Source organism: Adelges cooleyi, unplaced genomic scaffold (assembly GCF_023614345.1).
Source record: "Adelges cooleyi isolate 19-005CV unplaced genomic scaffold, UGA_ACOO_1.1 ACOO_flye_CR_arks_rails_tigmint_CR_PRNA_729, whole genome shotgun sequence".
Lineage (NCBI taxonomy): Eukaryota > Metazoa > Arthropoda > Insecta > Hemiptera > Adelgidae > Adelges > Adelges cooleyi.
This window is the reverse complement of record NW_026096435.1, coordinates 95115-111843: the sequence shown is the minus strand read 5'-3', so window position 1 is coordinate 111843 and position 16729 is coordinate 95115. Positions and strand designations below refer to the sequence as shown.

Here is a 16729-nt window from a genome sequence, read left to right as displayed (position 1 = left end):
CCTACAATGACCGTTTTCGTCTCTCCAACCATACATATGCTTACATGCAGACGTACTTGCACGCTATTTTGGAGTTTTTATATTTTGCAATTTTCTGTTTTGACACATTCATTATGTTTTATCTATGTGATCACAATCGTTTACCGGTAACTGGTTTGGTAAAATAGACGGACAATTATGTGAAATTTATCTACATATTGATATTTTTTATTATAACAAATACAACGGCTGTCTTAGACTCTTCAATCATACACTTACTTACATACACGCGTACTTGCACGCTTTAAGTACTTATGTTTTGCAAAATACAGTTTTTTAAACATTTTTTATTTTAATTTTGAAATTCAGCGCGTTTAGGTTTTTTTTTTTTAACATCTGGTCAGTGTATACCATAACCGCTGTGTAAATCTGCCGTGTCGCTTGTCTCTCATTGACCGGTGTAGGAGGGAGAGAGACGGGCATTATCGGTCACTTTACTAGCTGGTACTACATCGTGTAAATGTTTTAATGTTATAACCTGCAAGCGATCTTTTCCCGTCGCACTTAAAGTTTTTCTTAACACTTATTTTATTTACACTTATTTGTTACTAAACTTTTTTATTTAACTTATTTTTTGACGTTATGGTCGAGAGTTGTTTATTGTGTGCAGCTACGCGGGCTGATGGAGTCGCATTACACAAGTAAATATATTCTTTGTATATCATGTAACACGTGTTTCATTTATGTGTTCTCTAACATAGGTTTCCCGAAAATAATGCTGGAGGACGCAGACAGCGATGGTTAGACTTTGTGGAAGCTAACGGCATAAATCTCCGCGACGTTTTACGGAGTTCAGTCCTCTGTTTGAGGCATTTCATTCCAGAAGATTACACAAGAGCAGTGCACCGGCGTCGCCTTACTAATGCAGTTGTGCCTTCAATAGTACGTCATAAGTATACATAATCATGAATATTTATTAGTTAATAAGTCACTAAGTATCACTAAACGTTAGCACGGTGGTGACAGAGCATATAGGCTGCGTTATTAGGTAATATCGGTATTATCTGGTAATTCAATATGTATTCAGGCAAAACTGGTAAGCCAGTATTCTTTTACTTTTTTTAGTAGACACTCAAATATTTCTCCAATCATTTACATTAAAGATGATCACTGACTTTTATTGGCATTATATCAATTTTTCTAAATTATTTTTTTTTTATTAATGTTTTGCGGTTAGGTTAATTTTTTTGTACCTTTTATTTGGAGGTGATCAACGTATATATTGTTATTGATTAATATATTATTAATACTTAAGATATCCAATAAATTATTATTAAAAATAATAGCCCATTTTAAAACTTACATGAACGTTTATTTAGTGACCTTTGGATAAGTAGTTTTTTATGCAACCCGGCATCCAACTATTAAAAATTCTAAAATTTACTTTTGATGCAGCAGTAAATATAACATCAGGGTTCACTATTTTAAACTCTTATAGTGACATATAGCGTTTACTGGTGGGCCAACTAAATATTAAGTTAGATGTAGATTTTTTTTAACATAACAATTAGATAGCAAAGGGTATCAATTTTATATTATTTAAAATTAATATAATATTTCATATTATAACACAGTGTATTCATAACACAGCTATGAAAGTATTATTGGATTATTGGATTTCATTATTAACCAAGTCAATTATTATTTTTTTGAGTTGAAAGTTTTTTAGTTTATGAGTGAGTCATGGAGCATTATATTATACAAATTCTTCTATTACATTTAAATGTTTGTTACTTAAGTATACAAGGTGATTCATTTATCATGGGCCACTCAATATCTCATAGGATTTAACATGAATTTTACATTTTTCCAATATTGTTTTTATAAAATGTGATCTCAATTTTTTCAAAAAAAATGTTGTATTTCCTTTCTTCCCAACTTAGTATTTTGATAACAACTTTGAGTACTTAACTTTTTTATCTACCTACCGCATTATTACAATTATATATATATACAATTATTACCATGGAAGTATTATTACATGTTGTGCCTCTCCCAACCTCACCTGCACATTATTAAATGTCTTTTTTAAAATGTATTTTAAAATTTAATCTCCCAACCAACTATATATAAAAATGATGTCCTTAATAAAGGTTGGAGTGGTAGCGCCAGTCGCTGAGGAGGAAGTTGAAGAAGAAGTGGTTGGCTTAGCGGACCTTATCAACGTCTTGCCGGTTGTAGCCGGCCGACCTGCTCCGGTCGAGGTAAGTATTAAATTTGACATTCTCTCGCTTCTTTTTTCTGTTATAAAAATACCATTATTTCATTTTTAGGATGAGGTGGAGCTTAGACCGCCGGTGGACCGAGAAGTTGGAATTCAAAATCCACTGCCCGCGTCACATAACATCGGAGCCATGAACTTCATTTGTCAACACTGCCAAGCTCGACACTTTTTACCTGAGAGAGTGCGAGCTGGTCACTTTTCGACGTGTTGCAGGAACGGAGTGGTAGCTCTTGACGACGACCGTACACTGCGACAGCCACCGGGATCGTTGATGGCTTTACTAATAGATGACAGTGCTAAGGGTCGTCACTTCAGAGGAGAAATCCGTCAATATAATAATGTGTCGGCATTCGCTTCGTTTACCGTCAGCGCCCAAGCCCACAATGCAAACCCCCATCAACGTCAACAGCTGGTTGGTCCAGGGCCAAGGGTTTTTACAGTGTTTGGCCAAATGTATCATCAGTACAATCACGTTATTCCAGCTGATGGTAGTGCATCTCGCTATTGTTAGATGTATTTCGTCGACTCGGAAACGGCAAACCGAGTGCGCGTTGAATCGCGACATCAGCAAAAGCCACTTTTGCCGAGTATCATTCATGATTTAGATGCGTTGTTACGGAACATAAATCCATATGCTCAAGCTTTCCGGTAAGATACATTTATATTATACATACATATAAATATATGTTTTTTTAAACACTAATAAAAATGTATTCATTTTTTGGTATATACAATATATATAATGATATTTAATATTTTATATAATGATAATGATATTTGTGGAAAATATAAAACAGGTTAATTTTGGGAAATTTATAAAATTGATCTTTATTGTAAAAAAAACCAGAGCAACATAACATTATTTACAAAAAAAAAAAAAAAACCAGGAACTATTTCTGAAATTTAGGTGAATCATTCAGTGTAATTATTATAAATTATACTAATATATATATATATGTATGTATTTTATATATAAACCGTAAATGTTGCAGTAACATGAGAGAAGTGTGGCAAAATGAGCGTAGAGAAGCCGCAGCTGACCCATTACGACAACCTAGAGCTGTGACTATGCAATTTGTCACTGATTCCACTATGGATTTACGACGAAACAACGCGCCGGCAGCAAATGAAGTGGCAGTCGTCTTTGTTGGAGATGATGACCTACCGCCAGACAGAGTTAATTTTGCAGTCTACGATAGGGATGACAATCCTCGTGGGTACCTGTCGCGGACTCTGCCCAATAACTCGATGCACGCCGATCCAATGGTCTACCCATTGTTTTTCCCCTACGGCGAAAGAGGCTGGAATTATAATACAAGACAAATAGGCCAACGGCAGAACGCCATCCGCACGAGGATAACCATCAGAGATTTTGCGTGTTACCGTTTGGCCGTTCGATACAACGGAAACAACGACCAACGACACAATAAGTTTAGTTTAATTCATGCAGGACGTTTTTTGTTGCAGCAATATGTGTGCGATCAGTATATTCGGATGGAAGCCAATAACCTGAACTATATCCGTACGCATCAGTCTGATCTTTTTGCAGAAACCTATCAAGGTTTGATGGATCACATTAACCAGCAACACAATTTGGACAATGCTGACGTTGGCCAAAGAGTAATTTTACGGTCTACCTTCACAGGGTGTCCTAGATACATGAAACAGTGCTATCACGACGCCATGACGGTAGTGCGTAAGTATGGTAAGCCCGATTTGTTCATAACGTCTACCTGTAATCCTAATTGGCCAGAAATCAAGGATAATCTCGCTATTCGCCGCTCGGGAGGAGCTACGGACTTAGCGACGGATTTAGTGTCAAGGGTATTTAATGCCAAATTAAAGGCGCTCATGAGTGACATCACGGTAAATAAAATATTTGGTAATGTCGATGCATTTGTGTACACTGTTGAGTTTTAGAAACAAGGTTTACCTCATGCCCATATATTAGTTATTCTGCAAGAAGATTACAAATTTCGGACAGCCGAAGACATTGACCAAGTAGTTAGTGCTGTAATACCTGACCCTGTGGTCGACACTTATTTGTTTCAGCTGGTGAAATCGCACATGATACATGGGCCGTGTGGAGTTCTCAACTCTCAAAGCCCTTGCATGGTCAACGGTACGTGTTCTAAGGGTTACCCTAAGGATTACAGCAAGGAAACTGTGTTCCGAGCCAGCGGCGGCTATCCTTTGTATCGCCGACCTGACAATGGCAGGACGATTTTCATTCGGAACGCAGAGATCGGTAGTGATTACGTAGTACCTCACAATCCGTACTTGCTTGCTAAGTATAATGCTCATATGAACGTTGAAATATGCACTACTATGAAAAGTGTTCAATATTTGTTTAAGTATGTTTATAAAGGACACGACACTGCCACGTTGCAGATATTACATGCCGACGAGATAACGGTGTTCGTATATTCTACACATTTCTATATGCTTATTTAGTAATACTATATACTATATATCACATCACAAAATCATATTTTGTTTAAGGTTTTTAAATACCCGTTACGTAAGCCCACCTGAGGCGTATTGGAGGCTGGCATCGTACGAAATGCAAAGGCATAGTCACACAGTAGTTAGGCTACCTGTACACATGGAAGGACACCATAGAGTCGTCTTTCCGCCCGGACAAGCAGCCTAATAGCTACAACGTCAACACCTTGACCGTACGAAACTGACAGCGTTCTTTACGCTCAACCAGATAGACAACAACGCCCGGCAGTATCTGTACCATGAGATACCTACACATTACACGTGGAAGACGAACCGTGTGTGGTCTGCCCGACAACGGAACTTGGCCAATCCAACACTGTCGCGAATGTGTATTGTCACCCCGATGGACCGTGAACGATTTTACATGCGTCTGTTGTTGTTACACCAAAGAGGACCCCAATCCTTTCAAGACTTGAGGACGGTCGATGGCCGTCTATACAACTCTTACGCTGACGCAGCTGTAGCGTTAGGGCTGTTGGAAGGCGATCACGCCTGGCGAGCCTGCATGAATGAATTTTCAGGCTTAGACACAGCGAGTCAGCAGCGGTACCTGTTTGCAACTATCCTTCTTAATTGTGAACCCGCCAACCCGCTTGCATTATATGAAGCTATCGAGGTGCTTTTTTTTAAGCCCAACCGCATATATATATATATATATAAACCATTATATGTTTATTTATCTTATTATTATAATAATACTTTAAAATAATTATTTATTATTACAGGTTCATTTAATGCAAGACTTCGTACATCGCTTCAATGATCCCGACCGTGCAAGGGCGGCTTCACTTGACGACATTAACGAATTGTTACGTGTTCGTGGTAAAACGCTGGAAGATTACGGGTTGCCTTTACCGAGACTTGAATTATTAGAACTGCGATAACAGGACGACCAAATTGATCAGGCTGGCGAAGCGCTGCGAGCGGCTGAACAATTAGAACAGCTCAATGATGAACAAAGAATTGTATATGAACGTGTCATGGATGCCGTGGACGATGAGCGACCTGTCGCAAAACTCTTTTACGTCGATGGTCCTGGAGGCACAGGCAAAACCACTTTATATGGTTGTCTTATATCCACTCTTCGTGGACAAGGCAGAGCTGTACTATCGGTGGCTTACACTGGTATTGCTGATGGAAGGTGGAATGACGGTAGGTTAATTAATATTTCAGTTTTCATTAAAAACTAACGTTTATAATAATAATAACTATATTCTAAATTTCAACCTTTTATCAGCTATACTTATATAATTATATCAACTATAAATAAACTAAATTACTTATCTAAATTCATGTGCTATAATTATTTATAAAATATAAATAATATATTGGTCATAATGACAGTATATGTTTTTTTACCTTGAATTAAATAACTGATATACTATAATTGTTGATATATATTATATAATAATTTAAACACTTAATGTAGGTGCATTCGACGTTTGGACTGCCCATGGGTGTTTTGACAAACGATTCTACGTCCACCATTACCATGCAGTCGACGCGGGCTCAAAGAATACGGGAAGCTGCGCTCATTGTCTGGGACGAGGCCCCCATGTCCCCTGGAATGCAACTTACGGTGGTTGATCGCTTACTCAGAGACGTCATGGACTCGCAGTTGCCATTCGGCGGGAAACCATTCTTATTTGCCGGCGACTTCAGACAAATATTACCTGTCGTCCGCAGAGGCACGCGGAGTGATGTTGTGAAGTCTACAATCAAGCATAATGCGTTGTGGCCGTTTATGCAACAGTTTCGCTTGACGCGCGTAACATGCGTGCGGGGGGAGACACTGCGTTTGCCGACTGGTTAGTACAGTTAGGCAACGGAGATCTCCCTTCCGTTGGCGAAATACCTGACTGTGTTGAAATTCCTCCTCGGATGGTATGTGCCACACCTGTGATCGACTTCGTCTATCCACCGCAAATTTCTTTGGAGAACATTGAAGAATGCGCTCGGAGAATCATACTGTGTCCGAGGAACGACGACTGCCGACGTATCAATCAAACTATAGTCACGCAACGAGTCGTGGGACAAGCTGGATTGTACAATGCTGTGGATACGGTGGTAGCCGATGATCCCGACGAGGTGGCGAATTATCCTGTTGAGTTCTTAAACACGCTTGAACCTGATGGAATGCCATCGTACAGACTTACGTTAAAAGTCGGCCCCATTGTCATATTACTTCGCAACTTGGACTCAAAGAGACGACTGTGCAATGGCACCAGAATGGTTATTATCCAATTGCGCAGGTACAACTTCAAGGCTAAACTATTGTCGGGTCGACAAGAGGAAGTAGTCATTCCTGCCATACCACTTATGACCAGTGAGGACGGCGACCTACCGTTTAGACTGCGACGAGGAGTTCAGTTCCCTGTACGATTGTCATTTGCGATGACTATAAACAAATCGCAAGGACAAACTTTTGACCGAGTTGGGCTTTTACTAGCGTCTCCAGTTTTCACTCACGGTCAACTATATGTTGCCTTTTCAAGGGTTCGTAACTCAGATTCGGTTAAAGTTCGGCTTAGAGCTGGAACTGATGGTAAGTACACTACAAAAAACGTTGTTTATAGAGAAGTACTATAATAGTAATAGTAGTAAAAGTCCCTTTTTTACGCCTGTTGTACGAGGCGGGCCGAGTATTTGCATTCTATGTAAGTACTCGGTGAGGTGGTGTTTTCTTAAAAAAAACCACCTGCGATAGGTGTTCCTATGGGAAACCGGTCGGCGGGTTCGATAGTTGTAGTGGCTTTGCCAAAACAACGGTCGGACGGTGTGGAAAGAATGATCGAAACATCCACGTGGTTCTTTCTGGATGCGATGTGTCATTGTCAACATTCGTAACTAATATCGATCAATTAATATCACTTTGATTTCAACGGTGTAAACTATTCGATTCAGATTATTAATTTATCATAATTTTTGTTTCAGTAGCTATTCATTTTTATGTTGATTGACTAATAGTTTGCTTTCTAATGTTACCACTTGATTTTTCTGCGTTGGATTCACCAATTTGAGAAGACTGTTTAGCGGTGATACGATACAAGCAAAATATTTCGCCCGTTAGATACGACCACTTTTGGTATGTGAATTACATTCTTATACATAAATAAACAACATATACTAACTACATACGCATACATTTAACTTTTACAGTGTCCGTTGATTTCCATGCCTGCCGAAAATGATAAAAATGTCAAATTGGATGCAAGATCACTCTAATGATGTTACAGACTCATTTGGAAAATTATAAAACTAATAATTAATTTACATTTTTAACTGTCAATTTTAAAATAATTGTATGATTGTTGATGAAATCTTTCAAGCTGTATTTTCAATATTTTTTGTACTGTAATTCGAATATTACACTTTGGTGGTTAGATTAACTTATAATGTTTGCTATTCATTCTATTATACCTTAATTGCCATCTAACTTTTTTGAAACCTGTTAAAAAAATAATTTAGGGACATTTCATTTGTTTTTTACTCTTGAGTTCACAGGACACACAAACATATATTTTTTCTAAAATTTTGGACTTCTGATAAACCAGCAAACCGCGTGTACCTTCGATGATTAAATTCTAATTCTAAACGGACAATACTGGCATAGATATGATTTCTCAACAGATTACGATTCTAATTTGATCAATGTCTAGACATATAATATAGTATAGGTACTACACTTTAACAAGTTGTGTTTCGCATAGGAACACCATACCACACATTTAGCCGACTGACCTCTAAACATTTTTTCTCTTTTAAACCATTGCTTACTAAGCCTGTGAAGTAAGCAACACCAGATACTTGATTTTCCACATTCACATTTTATAAATTAAAAAGTACTTTAAGCAAGTAACACTCGCTTTATTAGTAGTAGAACGTGTCTGATCTGACAGACAGCTAGACTTAAGCTGGTCACACACGGAGCGGTTTAGCCGCGCGCGGTCGCGGTTTTTTATCCGCGACCGCAACCGCTATGTACTTACACACGGAGCGGATCAAACGCGGTTTATTAAGGCGGTTTTTATAATTTATAAAATATTTCGCGCCAATTTAGTGTTCGCGCTAATTTGTAACAGAGGTGTATACAAACAGTTGAGCTATCAACGTGTTTGAGACAACAAGTGTTCGGTTTATATATTTTTTCAGTGTAAACAGTTTTTTTTATAAAACAAAAAACATGGACATTGCATTAAATGATGTCGAAGCAGTATGTATTGCATATTTACTAAATAAAAGACATAAAAAACAAAATAAAACTAAAAGGCAATATTGGGTGCATCCATTAAATGTAAAAAGGCCCCAGGAAGGCCAATTCAATATTACTTTTATGACCTTGCGAGCGCACCCAGACAAATTTTTCGACTACTACAGAATGAGCATTCAATCTTTCGATGAACTGGTAAGTTCATTAATTATAAAAATGTAGAATATCCTTAATAAATAATAATTAAGGTAATAATTTATATCATTAGGTTTTACTCGCCGGACAGCACATCCAAAAACAATATACAAATATGCGTATCCCAATTTCACCAGAGGAAAGGTTGACTGTCACAATAAGGTATATTCATAGTTTTATAATACATATAATTCATAGTTTTATAATATTAAATTGATTACGTTTGTTACTAAAATTTGAAAACAATAAGACTTTATAAGTTGTATTGTTATTATAAATCTGAATGTAATGAATAAAATATAATTTTTTTCTATACTATACTATTTAGGTATTTGGCAACTGGAACGCATTTCTCAGCATTACATTATGAGTTTCTAATGGGTGTGTCGACCATAACAAAAATAGTGCGGGAAACTTGCAAAGTATTATGGACAATTTTGCAGCCAATTGAGATGTCAGAGCCCACAACTCATGATTGGCTAGATATAGCTGAAGGCTATTTTGAAAAAACCCAGTTTCCAAATACAGTCGGAGCGGTAAGTATATTAATCCTGTACAATTTTATTCCAATTATAATAATCGAATTTTATTATTATTGCTATTATTCAAACCTTTTTTTTCCATATTATTTATATAGATTAAACATGTGTTATAAAATATTAATCTAGCAAACAAAAAAAAATGATTTTCAATATTTTAAATTGATTTGCTCATTGATTTGTTATACCTTAGTATGAAAGTAAAACACAATTAGATTAATATAAATAATAATATTCGCTGATGTTTATTATGAAACCAAAATTACACGAATGACAAGTTATGCCGGTGTAGCACTCGCGTATGGTAGACAATTCCCACCATATGTATTTATATAAACTGCTGATATGTAACACCTCTTTCCTTTTTTTTTAAATTTACAATAAAATCAAAAATAATATACTTAACCATAATTACATTTTTAATATCATATAGATAGATAATACAAATGATTAAAAAAACAATATCAAATTACAATAACAATATTTCATGCAAAAATAATACAGTAACATAATTATTTATAATCACAAGGAGAAAAACGCTGAATGGGTTTTTTAATCCTAACGGGTCTAGGGGATTTTTGTGTTGTGGTATTTATTGGTACAGTAGTTTCAAAGGAATCGGAGTTTGTTTGGTCAAAACTAGGCGTGTCTGAATAATTAGCAGCAGGAGATAACTCATTTTCTTTTAGGCCGTGTGGCCATATCTGATCATTGTACCTTATCCATTCAGAACCATCATTTAAAACTACTTTAAGAGTATTATGACTAATATTATCAGTAATTGTAACCTTCTGCCAATTTGAAAGTATTTACTTACCTGTATTAATGAATACAGGTTGATGGAAAACACATACGAATAGAATGTCCCAGGAATAGTGGATCGCTGTACTACAACTACAAGAACTTTTTCTCACTGATACTTATGGCTATTTGCGACTCAAATTATTGCTTTCGTATCATTAATGTGGGATCGTACGGTAAAGAGAGTGACTGTAATGTTTTTAAAATATCAGCGTTCGGTAAAAAGTTGTATGCAGACAAGGTAAATTTTCCTCCAGAACAATGTCTACCTGGGGATAATCAAGGCGTACCACAACCGTTTGTACTCGTGGCTGATGAGGCTTTTGCTCTTAATAAAAATTTATTGCGACCGTTTCCCGGCAGAACATTAAATGACGAACGACGCATTTTTAATTATCGATTGTTCAGGGCCCGTCAGTACATAGAGTGTTCATTTGGGATTCTGTCTAAGAAATGGAGAGTTTTTCAAACTAGCATGTTAGTGGAGCCAAATTTTGCGGTTATTATTACCAAAGCCTGCTGTGTTTTACACAATTTTGTGAGACGCCGTGATGGTTATAACTTTAAAGACAGCCTGGATTGTTCTATGGATAGCATAGCTGAAAAAAGAGGAGTTGAAAATTCACAAACAAATGCGAAGGACGTCAGGGAGTACTTTGTGAAATATGTCAACCACTCAAGTCACGCCCTTAGCTGGCAAAGTAAAATAATTGGCAAATAAATTATTGGGTAAGTATAATAATTGTTTATACTATTCTATCTAAAAGTGTAATAATAATTATTTAATAAAAATATGAATAACGCTGCTTACTTTTTTGGTAAAATTATTTTTAAAAATAATAAAAGGTAGTGAGTTAATATATTACAATTTACAAAGATATTAAATAAAGTTAAAAATTGAATGTTAATAAAATTACTTGGTATATATATATATATATATATATACATATGTTATAATTATTAAAATAAGTTATAGACCTTTTACTATCTTATAAATAATAATATTATATGTAATAATATATTACAATTTACAAAGATATTAAATAAAGTTAAAAATTGAATGTTAATAAAATTACTTAGTATATATATATATACATATGTTATAATTATTAAAAAAACATGAGATCGACATAAATAATAAATTTTAAAAAATTTTAAAAATTGAATACAATAAATCACAAAGGACGGTTTTGATACTGTGTATTGTTAGGAGAGTTGCTAGGGTATTCGGAGGCAGAAAGATGGGGAGGTAGCGGCGAAGAAGAAATTGTTGGAGAAAGGTGAGGATTTGGTATTAATGGAAGTCCAGAAGAAGAAGGAGGAGTCGATGAAAAATTATTGTAAGGATAAACAGGATAAGAATAATTGACGTTAGAATAATTTTGAGGTGGGAGACTAGAATTCGAAATATTGGTTTGGGATCGATGATATAAGTCTGGATTGTTTGACTGTTTAGGTAAATTAGAATATTTTATATTTTGTAGGACTGTTAAAAATTCTATAAATACTTGGTTCTGTTGAACTTGTTCAAGACCTCTTATCTGTGGAGCCAATGACATCAAAAATGAGCTGACGGGATCTTCCCGGGCTTGTCGACTTCCCAAAGCGGCAATTAACGTTTCTTCAAAGTTTTGTGTCTTTTTTCTTTTTTTTTTTTGGTTGTTGAGATGATGATGCCGTTACTTGGTCGATGTTTGATGTGTTTTGTACGTCGATGTCCTCGTCACTTCCGTTTTCTGTATCATCACTGCCAGCGACGTTACTATCGGTCCTACAAAAATTAGCATAAGATATTACAATTTTATATTAAATATTTCTACTGTATTTATATTAATATTTAATTACTTTCTATTTTCCATTGTCGGTCTTAAAAACTCCAAAATATCAGCGTATATATATTTTTTTCAGTCTTGGCAGCTTGGCCAGATTTCTTAATTGATTTTTTTCTGTAGGTATCCTTTACATTTTTCCACTTATTTTTAAGGTCTTTCACTAATTTAACCATAAAAAAATATAATTTTAAATGCTGTAGACAGTTTTATAATTTTCTAAATTTTTATTTGAATTTAAATTTAATTGTATCAGGTAAGCCAATTCATTTTTTAATATGAATAAGTATTTATAATTAACGATTATTTAATTTTTTTTTATTTTAATAAAATATATTACATAATATCTTACCTTTTTCACGTTTTGTGTGTTCTTCTAAATTATCAAAGTTATCGATCATCGATTTAGCTACATTAGTCCATCCAACATGAATTTTTTGCGTGTCATGGTGACTTTTGTCTTCTAAACAAACATGTTTAATGGTATAGTATTCTATTTTTGAGTTCGAGAAAAACTGATTAAATACATTTTATTTATTTATTATAATTACTTAGGCCTGGGCATTATTTAAATCATTTTTGCCCAGGTTTGCTTGGATAAAATAAATTACTTACGTTTATTCCAAATGCACTCATTTTGTTGAACACATATAACAAACTTTTCGGTGTCAAACGACATAATTAATTAAAGTAAATGATTATTTAAAGTAATATTTAAAGTAAATGAATATTAATATTATATTAAAATTTAGTTACATAGAAATAAAAATGTTTTCATCAAGTCAATATGACACCGTCGCACGACACCGTGGTATAACTTAAAAATAATCAGGCACGGGCCGCGGCCCACGGTCGACGCGGCGATTGCAAAGATTATATCGGGGAATTCACGTACATAAAAATAACTCGATGAACACTAAATAATATTATATAATACAAATATTATTGCTTAATATAATATAGCTAACTTGGCTAAGTTAACTATAATCCCGGTCAATAAGTCTACTCGAAATTATTATTATTATTATTATTATTAATATAATATTTTATGTATTATATAATAGGATAACATTATAAAAATAAATGAATTCAATAATTTTAATACAATACTTATTTGATTTAAATGTGAGAATATAATGCAATGACCCAGATGGAGGCGGGGCCCCTATCCCAACTCCAAGAGGCCCCTTTACCGGGGCATTGCACCTACTGCCCCTGCGGTTTTTGAGGCATAGGCGTATAAATAATAAATATAATATCAATTATAATATGATAATCTAGGATCCGCTCACAAATCGCTCTGTATAAATACGTCTATTGAAAATATGCAGTTTAATTATGATGAGCGGACGCGGTCGTCGAGCCGAAATTCGCGCAAGGGACAATTTTAGCGGTTGACCGCTGCTATCAGCGGTGCGGGTTTAACTGTGTGAATAAACCCATTGAAACACGGCTGTTCAATTAACGGCGGCAAACCGCCGCGGTTTTTATCCGCGACCGCGCGCGGCTAAACCGCTCCGTGTGTGACCAGCTTTAGATATGTATCAGGATACTTAGTTTTTTGAATTTCTTGTTCATAAAAACATCCTAAAATTGTCTCACCTTTATCATCAGACAATTTATAAGTAATAGGATTAGTATCTAGAATTTTGGTAATAGTAAACAATTCCGTCGTCCAACTCGGTGTAAAACCCCGATAAAATAAATGTTTATACTTAGATATCCTAACCCTATCATTTAACTGAAATTTCGGTTTTCTTTTTTTACTGTCACTAAATAAATTATTACGTTTAATTAAAACTGGATTTATTCTAGCTTCATGCGGAGTACAATTAATTGTCCTATGCTTACTATTATTATAGTTATTAACTAAATTCGATAAGACTGCTACCCAGTTCCAACTCCCCTTAGCTGTGAAATGCTTATAAACCATATTTTTTAAAGTCCGTATTACGCGTTCAGCCTGTCCGGCCTTAATACTACTATATGTTGAATAATGTTTAATGCTATATTTCATCATTAATTTTTTTAATTCATTATTATAGTATTCACCACCAAAATCGGATTGTAATAACTTAGGCTGCTTGTTTTTCAATATTTTTGACATTGCATTCTTTACAGATATTGCTGTCTTATTTTTTAAAGGTTCTGCCCACACGTATTTACTAAATGTGTCAATTACAACTAAAATATATTTAAAACCATTATTTTTTCTCGAATGTGGTTGCATATCAATCAAATCTGTTTGCCAATATTCATCCATAAATCTTGTAATAACTTAACGTCTTTGAAATATTTTTCTAGCTGGTCTATGTAATTCGTTGGCTATACCCTCCATTGCGGACATCATAGTTGATAATATGAAATTATATATAAAAGTGGGTAAGAAAACTGATGTAGGTAGTGATGACTAATATAGAGACTAAGCTATACAATAATTTTTTTTTCTCTTAATTCTTCAACAATTGAAATAACTTCATTGTTAAGACCTGTGTTTCTAGCCTCTTGAGAAGACATTAGTAGAGCTAGTCTAGTAATTAACTCGTTCGGGTTATCGTAGTAAATGATTTGTGTATTGGGTAGTACGTTTTTATATAAACCCATACCTAATTTAGAATTCAAATTTTCAGCTTTTTTCCCCTTTTGAAAATCGAATGGGTTATTTAATAAAATAGCATCCGCCGACTTAGGAGTGATAATTAAATCTTCACCAATTTTTCGTTTTTTAGCTATTGGATCTGATTTAGACTTTACATCAGTATAAAAAGGTTTTACGATTGAGTTCCATTTATAATATTTATTAGCTTTAGGGTTTCCTTTAGCATTTAGATACACTTTCGTAGTGTTTAATATTGCGTAGTAAGATTTTAAGTCTTCATTGTTTACTAATCTTGGTTCTTTTTCACATAGTAATGACCATAATCCAGGAGTCCAATCATAAACTTGGTCTACCACTCTTAATTTATCATTCTCAATTGATATAGGATAAGACCCAATTTTCAGTTCTTTGTCGGCTTTATCATAATGCATACCATATGATTGATCATAAGTTCGTTTATTCGGGGAAATTGATACAAAGTTATTAAATTCCTCTAATTGACTGTTTGAAGTAGCTACTACATCGTGTTGACGATTTTCTAAATTAGACATTTCATTATCTAACATACGACTGCCTTTATTAGCGTCACTATTATTAACTATTCTATTAAGTGGTTCTATTATTGGTTTAAATGTTTCATTAAATGTATGCTCAGAGTCTAAAACTCCACGTTTTAACTCCATAATTTTAAGTTTGATGTTGTTTCTTGATTCTATTAAGTTCTTTAATAAGTTTTCTTCTCGCTCCATACTGCTAAACTGAGATTACTTGGCTATATCTAAGCTTATATAGACATCAAAACCTCGTCTATACCGTCCATCATTCATATTTCTAGTTTTATCTATAACAATAAATCCATAATTATCATGATTCCAACACGAATAGCACAATTTCCGGAATGCTGAAAAATCCAAAAAATCTGTTGAACAGTGATCATGAAAAATGTGTCCTAAATTTCGATCGTCTTGTTTAAATATAATTAAGAAATTACAGTTATCACGCACCTGCTGCTTCAACATTTTGGAGTATGATTGATTTAAAAAGAATATAGAGTTAGCTCCGAAATGTCTTCCCATACTGAAATATTCTCGAATAGGTGTTTGTATATCACATATAATATCGTCAAATATAAAAATAGAATTTGGCTTAGTTAATTGTGGTTTAATAACATCATTAGCAACAGTAAATGTATACAAATTAGCTTCTTTTATACCATCAAATATTTGTTTTAGTAAAACATATTTTTCTTGATTTAGAGTTTTTGAATATATGTAAACATTTTCAAATTTTAGACCGTTTATATGTGTAAGAAGATTAATCATAACATTAGTTTTTCCCGAAGAACTTGCCCCAACTAGGATCCCTCGAATACTATCGGGTAACAAAGGCCCATGTCTGGATGGTTTTTCCAAAATTTGTGTGTCAATATTCTTAATATCTAATTTGTTGTCTTGTTCAATAAAACGCATCTTTGTGTATAAATAGTAAGCACAATCTTAGACGCTCCTCAGTATGTATATGAAATGCAAAGAGTTCGATGAAAAAAAAAAGTTGAGTGGTACAGGTTTCGTGAATACGCTAATAAATAAACTACCTTTCGAAGCGCATATTCCAACGTATAAATACTGTGGACCTGGTACAAAACTTGAGAAAAGACTTGTTAGAGGAGATAAGCCTAAAAACCTTCTTGGTGAAGCCTGTCGTAATCATGATATATCATATTTAAAAAATAAAGATTTAATAAATCGTCATAAGGCTGATAAAATATTAGAACAACAAGTCTGACAA

The 16729-nt window shown here is 34.4% G+C and overlaps 3 protein-coding genes and 1 pseudogene across 5 annotated transcripts; 3 read left to right on the top strand and 1 right to left on the bottom strand.

Annotated features, from left to right (window-relative positions):
* Nucleotides 1–547: 547 nt before the first annotated feature.
* LOC126845266 (uncharacterized) lies at nucleotides 548–4497 on the top strand. Of its 3 annotated transcripts, XM_050583917.1 has the most exons (5): nucleotides 548–680; nucleotides 741–921; nucleotides 2133–2243; nucleotides 2313–2911; nucleotides 3061–3110. In XM_050583917.1, the coding sequence occupies exons 1-4, from the start codon at nucleotides 622–624 to the stop codon at nucleotides 2772–2774; spliced, it is 813 nt and encodes a 270-aa protein (XP_050439874.1). In that variant the 5' UTR covers nucleotides 548–621; the 3' UTR covers nucleotides 2775–2911; nucleotides 3061–3110. The 3 variants fall into 3 exon arrangements, with proteins under 3 accessions (XP_050439874.1, XP_050439872.1, XP_050439871.1); XM_050583915.1 differs by lacking the exons at nucleotides 548–680; nucleotides 741–921; nucleotides 2133–2243; nucleotides 3061–3110 and adding exons at nucleotides 3256–3968; nucleotides 4316–4497 and having other exon boundaries at nucleotides 2669–2911; XM_050583914.1 differs by lacking the exons at nucleotides 548–680; nucleotides 741–921; nucleotides 2133–2243; nucleotides 3061–3110 and adding an exon at nucleotides 3256–4310 and having other exon boundaries at nucleotides 2669–2911.
* Nucleotides 4498–4931: 434 nt separating this feature from the next.
* On the top strand, nucleotides 4932–8049 carry LOC126845265 (ATP-dependent DNA helicase pif1-like). Its single transcript, XM_050583913.1, is given in 6 exon segments — nucleotides 4932–5384; nucleotides 5494–5920; nucleotides 6198–6533; nucleotides 6536–7313; nucleotides 7703–7853; nucleotides 7928–8049. Coding segments are annotated over 4 exon segments (1344 nt in total). The 5' UTR covers nucleotides 4932–5384; nucleotides 5494–5716; the 3' UTR covers nucleotides 7729–7853; nucleotides 7928–8049.
* Nucleotides 8050–8686: 637 nt separating this feature from the next.
* LOC126845278 (uncharacterized) lies at nucleotides 8687–11797 on the top strand. The gene is made up of 5 exons (XM_050583928.1): nucleotides 8687–9173; nucleotides 9247–9317; nucleotides 9502–9709; nucleotides 10548–10698; nucleotides 11724–11797. Exons 1-5 carry the CDS (start codon nucleotides 8952–8954, stop codon nucleotides 11795–11797), a joined length of 726 nt encoding a protein of 241 aa, XP_050439885.1. The 5' UTR covers nucleotides 8687–8951.
* Nucleotides 11798–12053: 256 nt separating this feature from the next.
* LOC126845279 (uncharacterized) lies at nucleotides 12054–13037 on the bottom strand (annotated as a pseudogene).
* Nucleotides 13038–16729: the final 3692 nt, after the last annotated feature.

What these genes read in the sequence shown, in the direction of transcription:
- LOC126845266 (XM_050583914.1), top strand. Translation starts at nt 2,775, where the DNA reads ATGTATTTCGTCGACTCGGAAACGGCAAACCGAGTGCGCGTTGAATCG. An exon ending in CCATATGCTCAAGCTTTCCG is followed by an intron (nt 2,912 to 3,255) that starts GTAAGATACATT and finishes TAAATGTTGCAG; the next exon opens with TAACATGAGAGAAGTGTGGC.
- LOC126845278 (XM_050583928.1), top strand. Translation starts at nt 8,952, where the DNA reads ATGGACATTGCATTAAATGATGTCGAAGCAGTATGTATTGCATATTTA. An exon ending in TTCCAAATACAGTCGGAGCG is followed by an intron (nt 9,710 to 10,547) that starts GTAAGTATATTA and finishes TAATGAATACAG; the next exon opens with GTTGATGGAAAACACATACG. An exon ending in GGGATCGTACGGTAAAGAGA is followed by an intron (nt 10,699 to 11,723) that starts GTGACTGTAATG and finishes GTGTATTGTTAG; the next exon opens with GAGAGTTGCTAGGGTATTCG.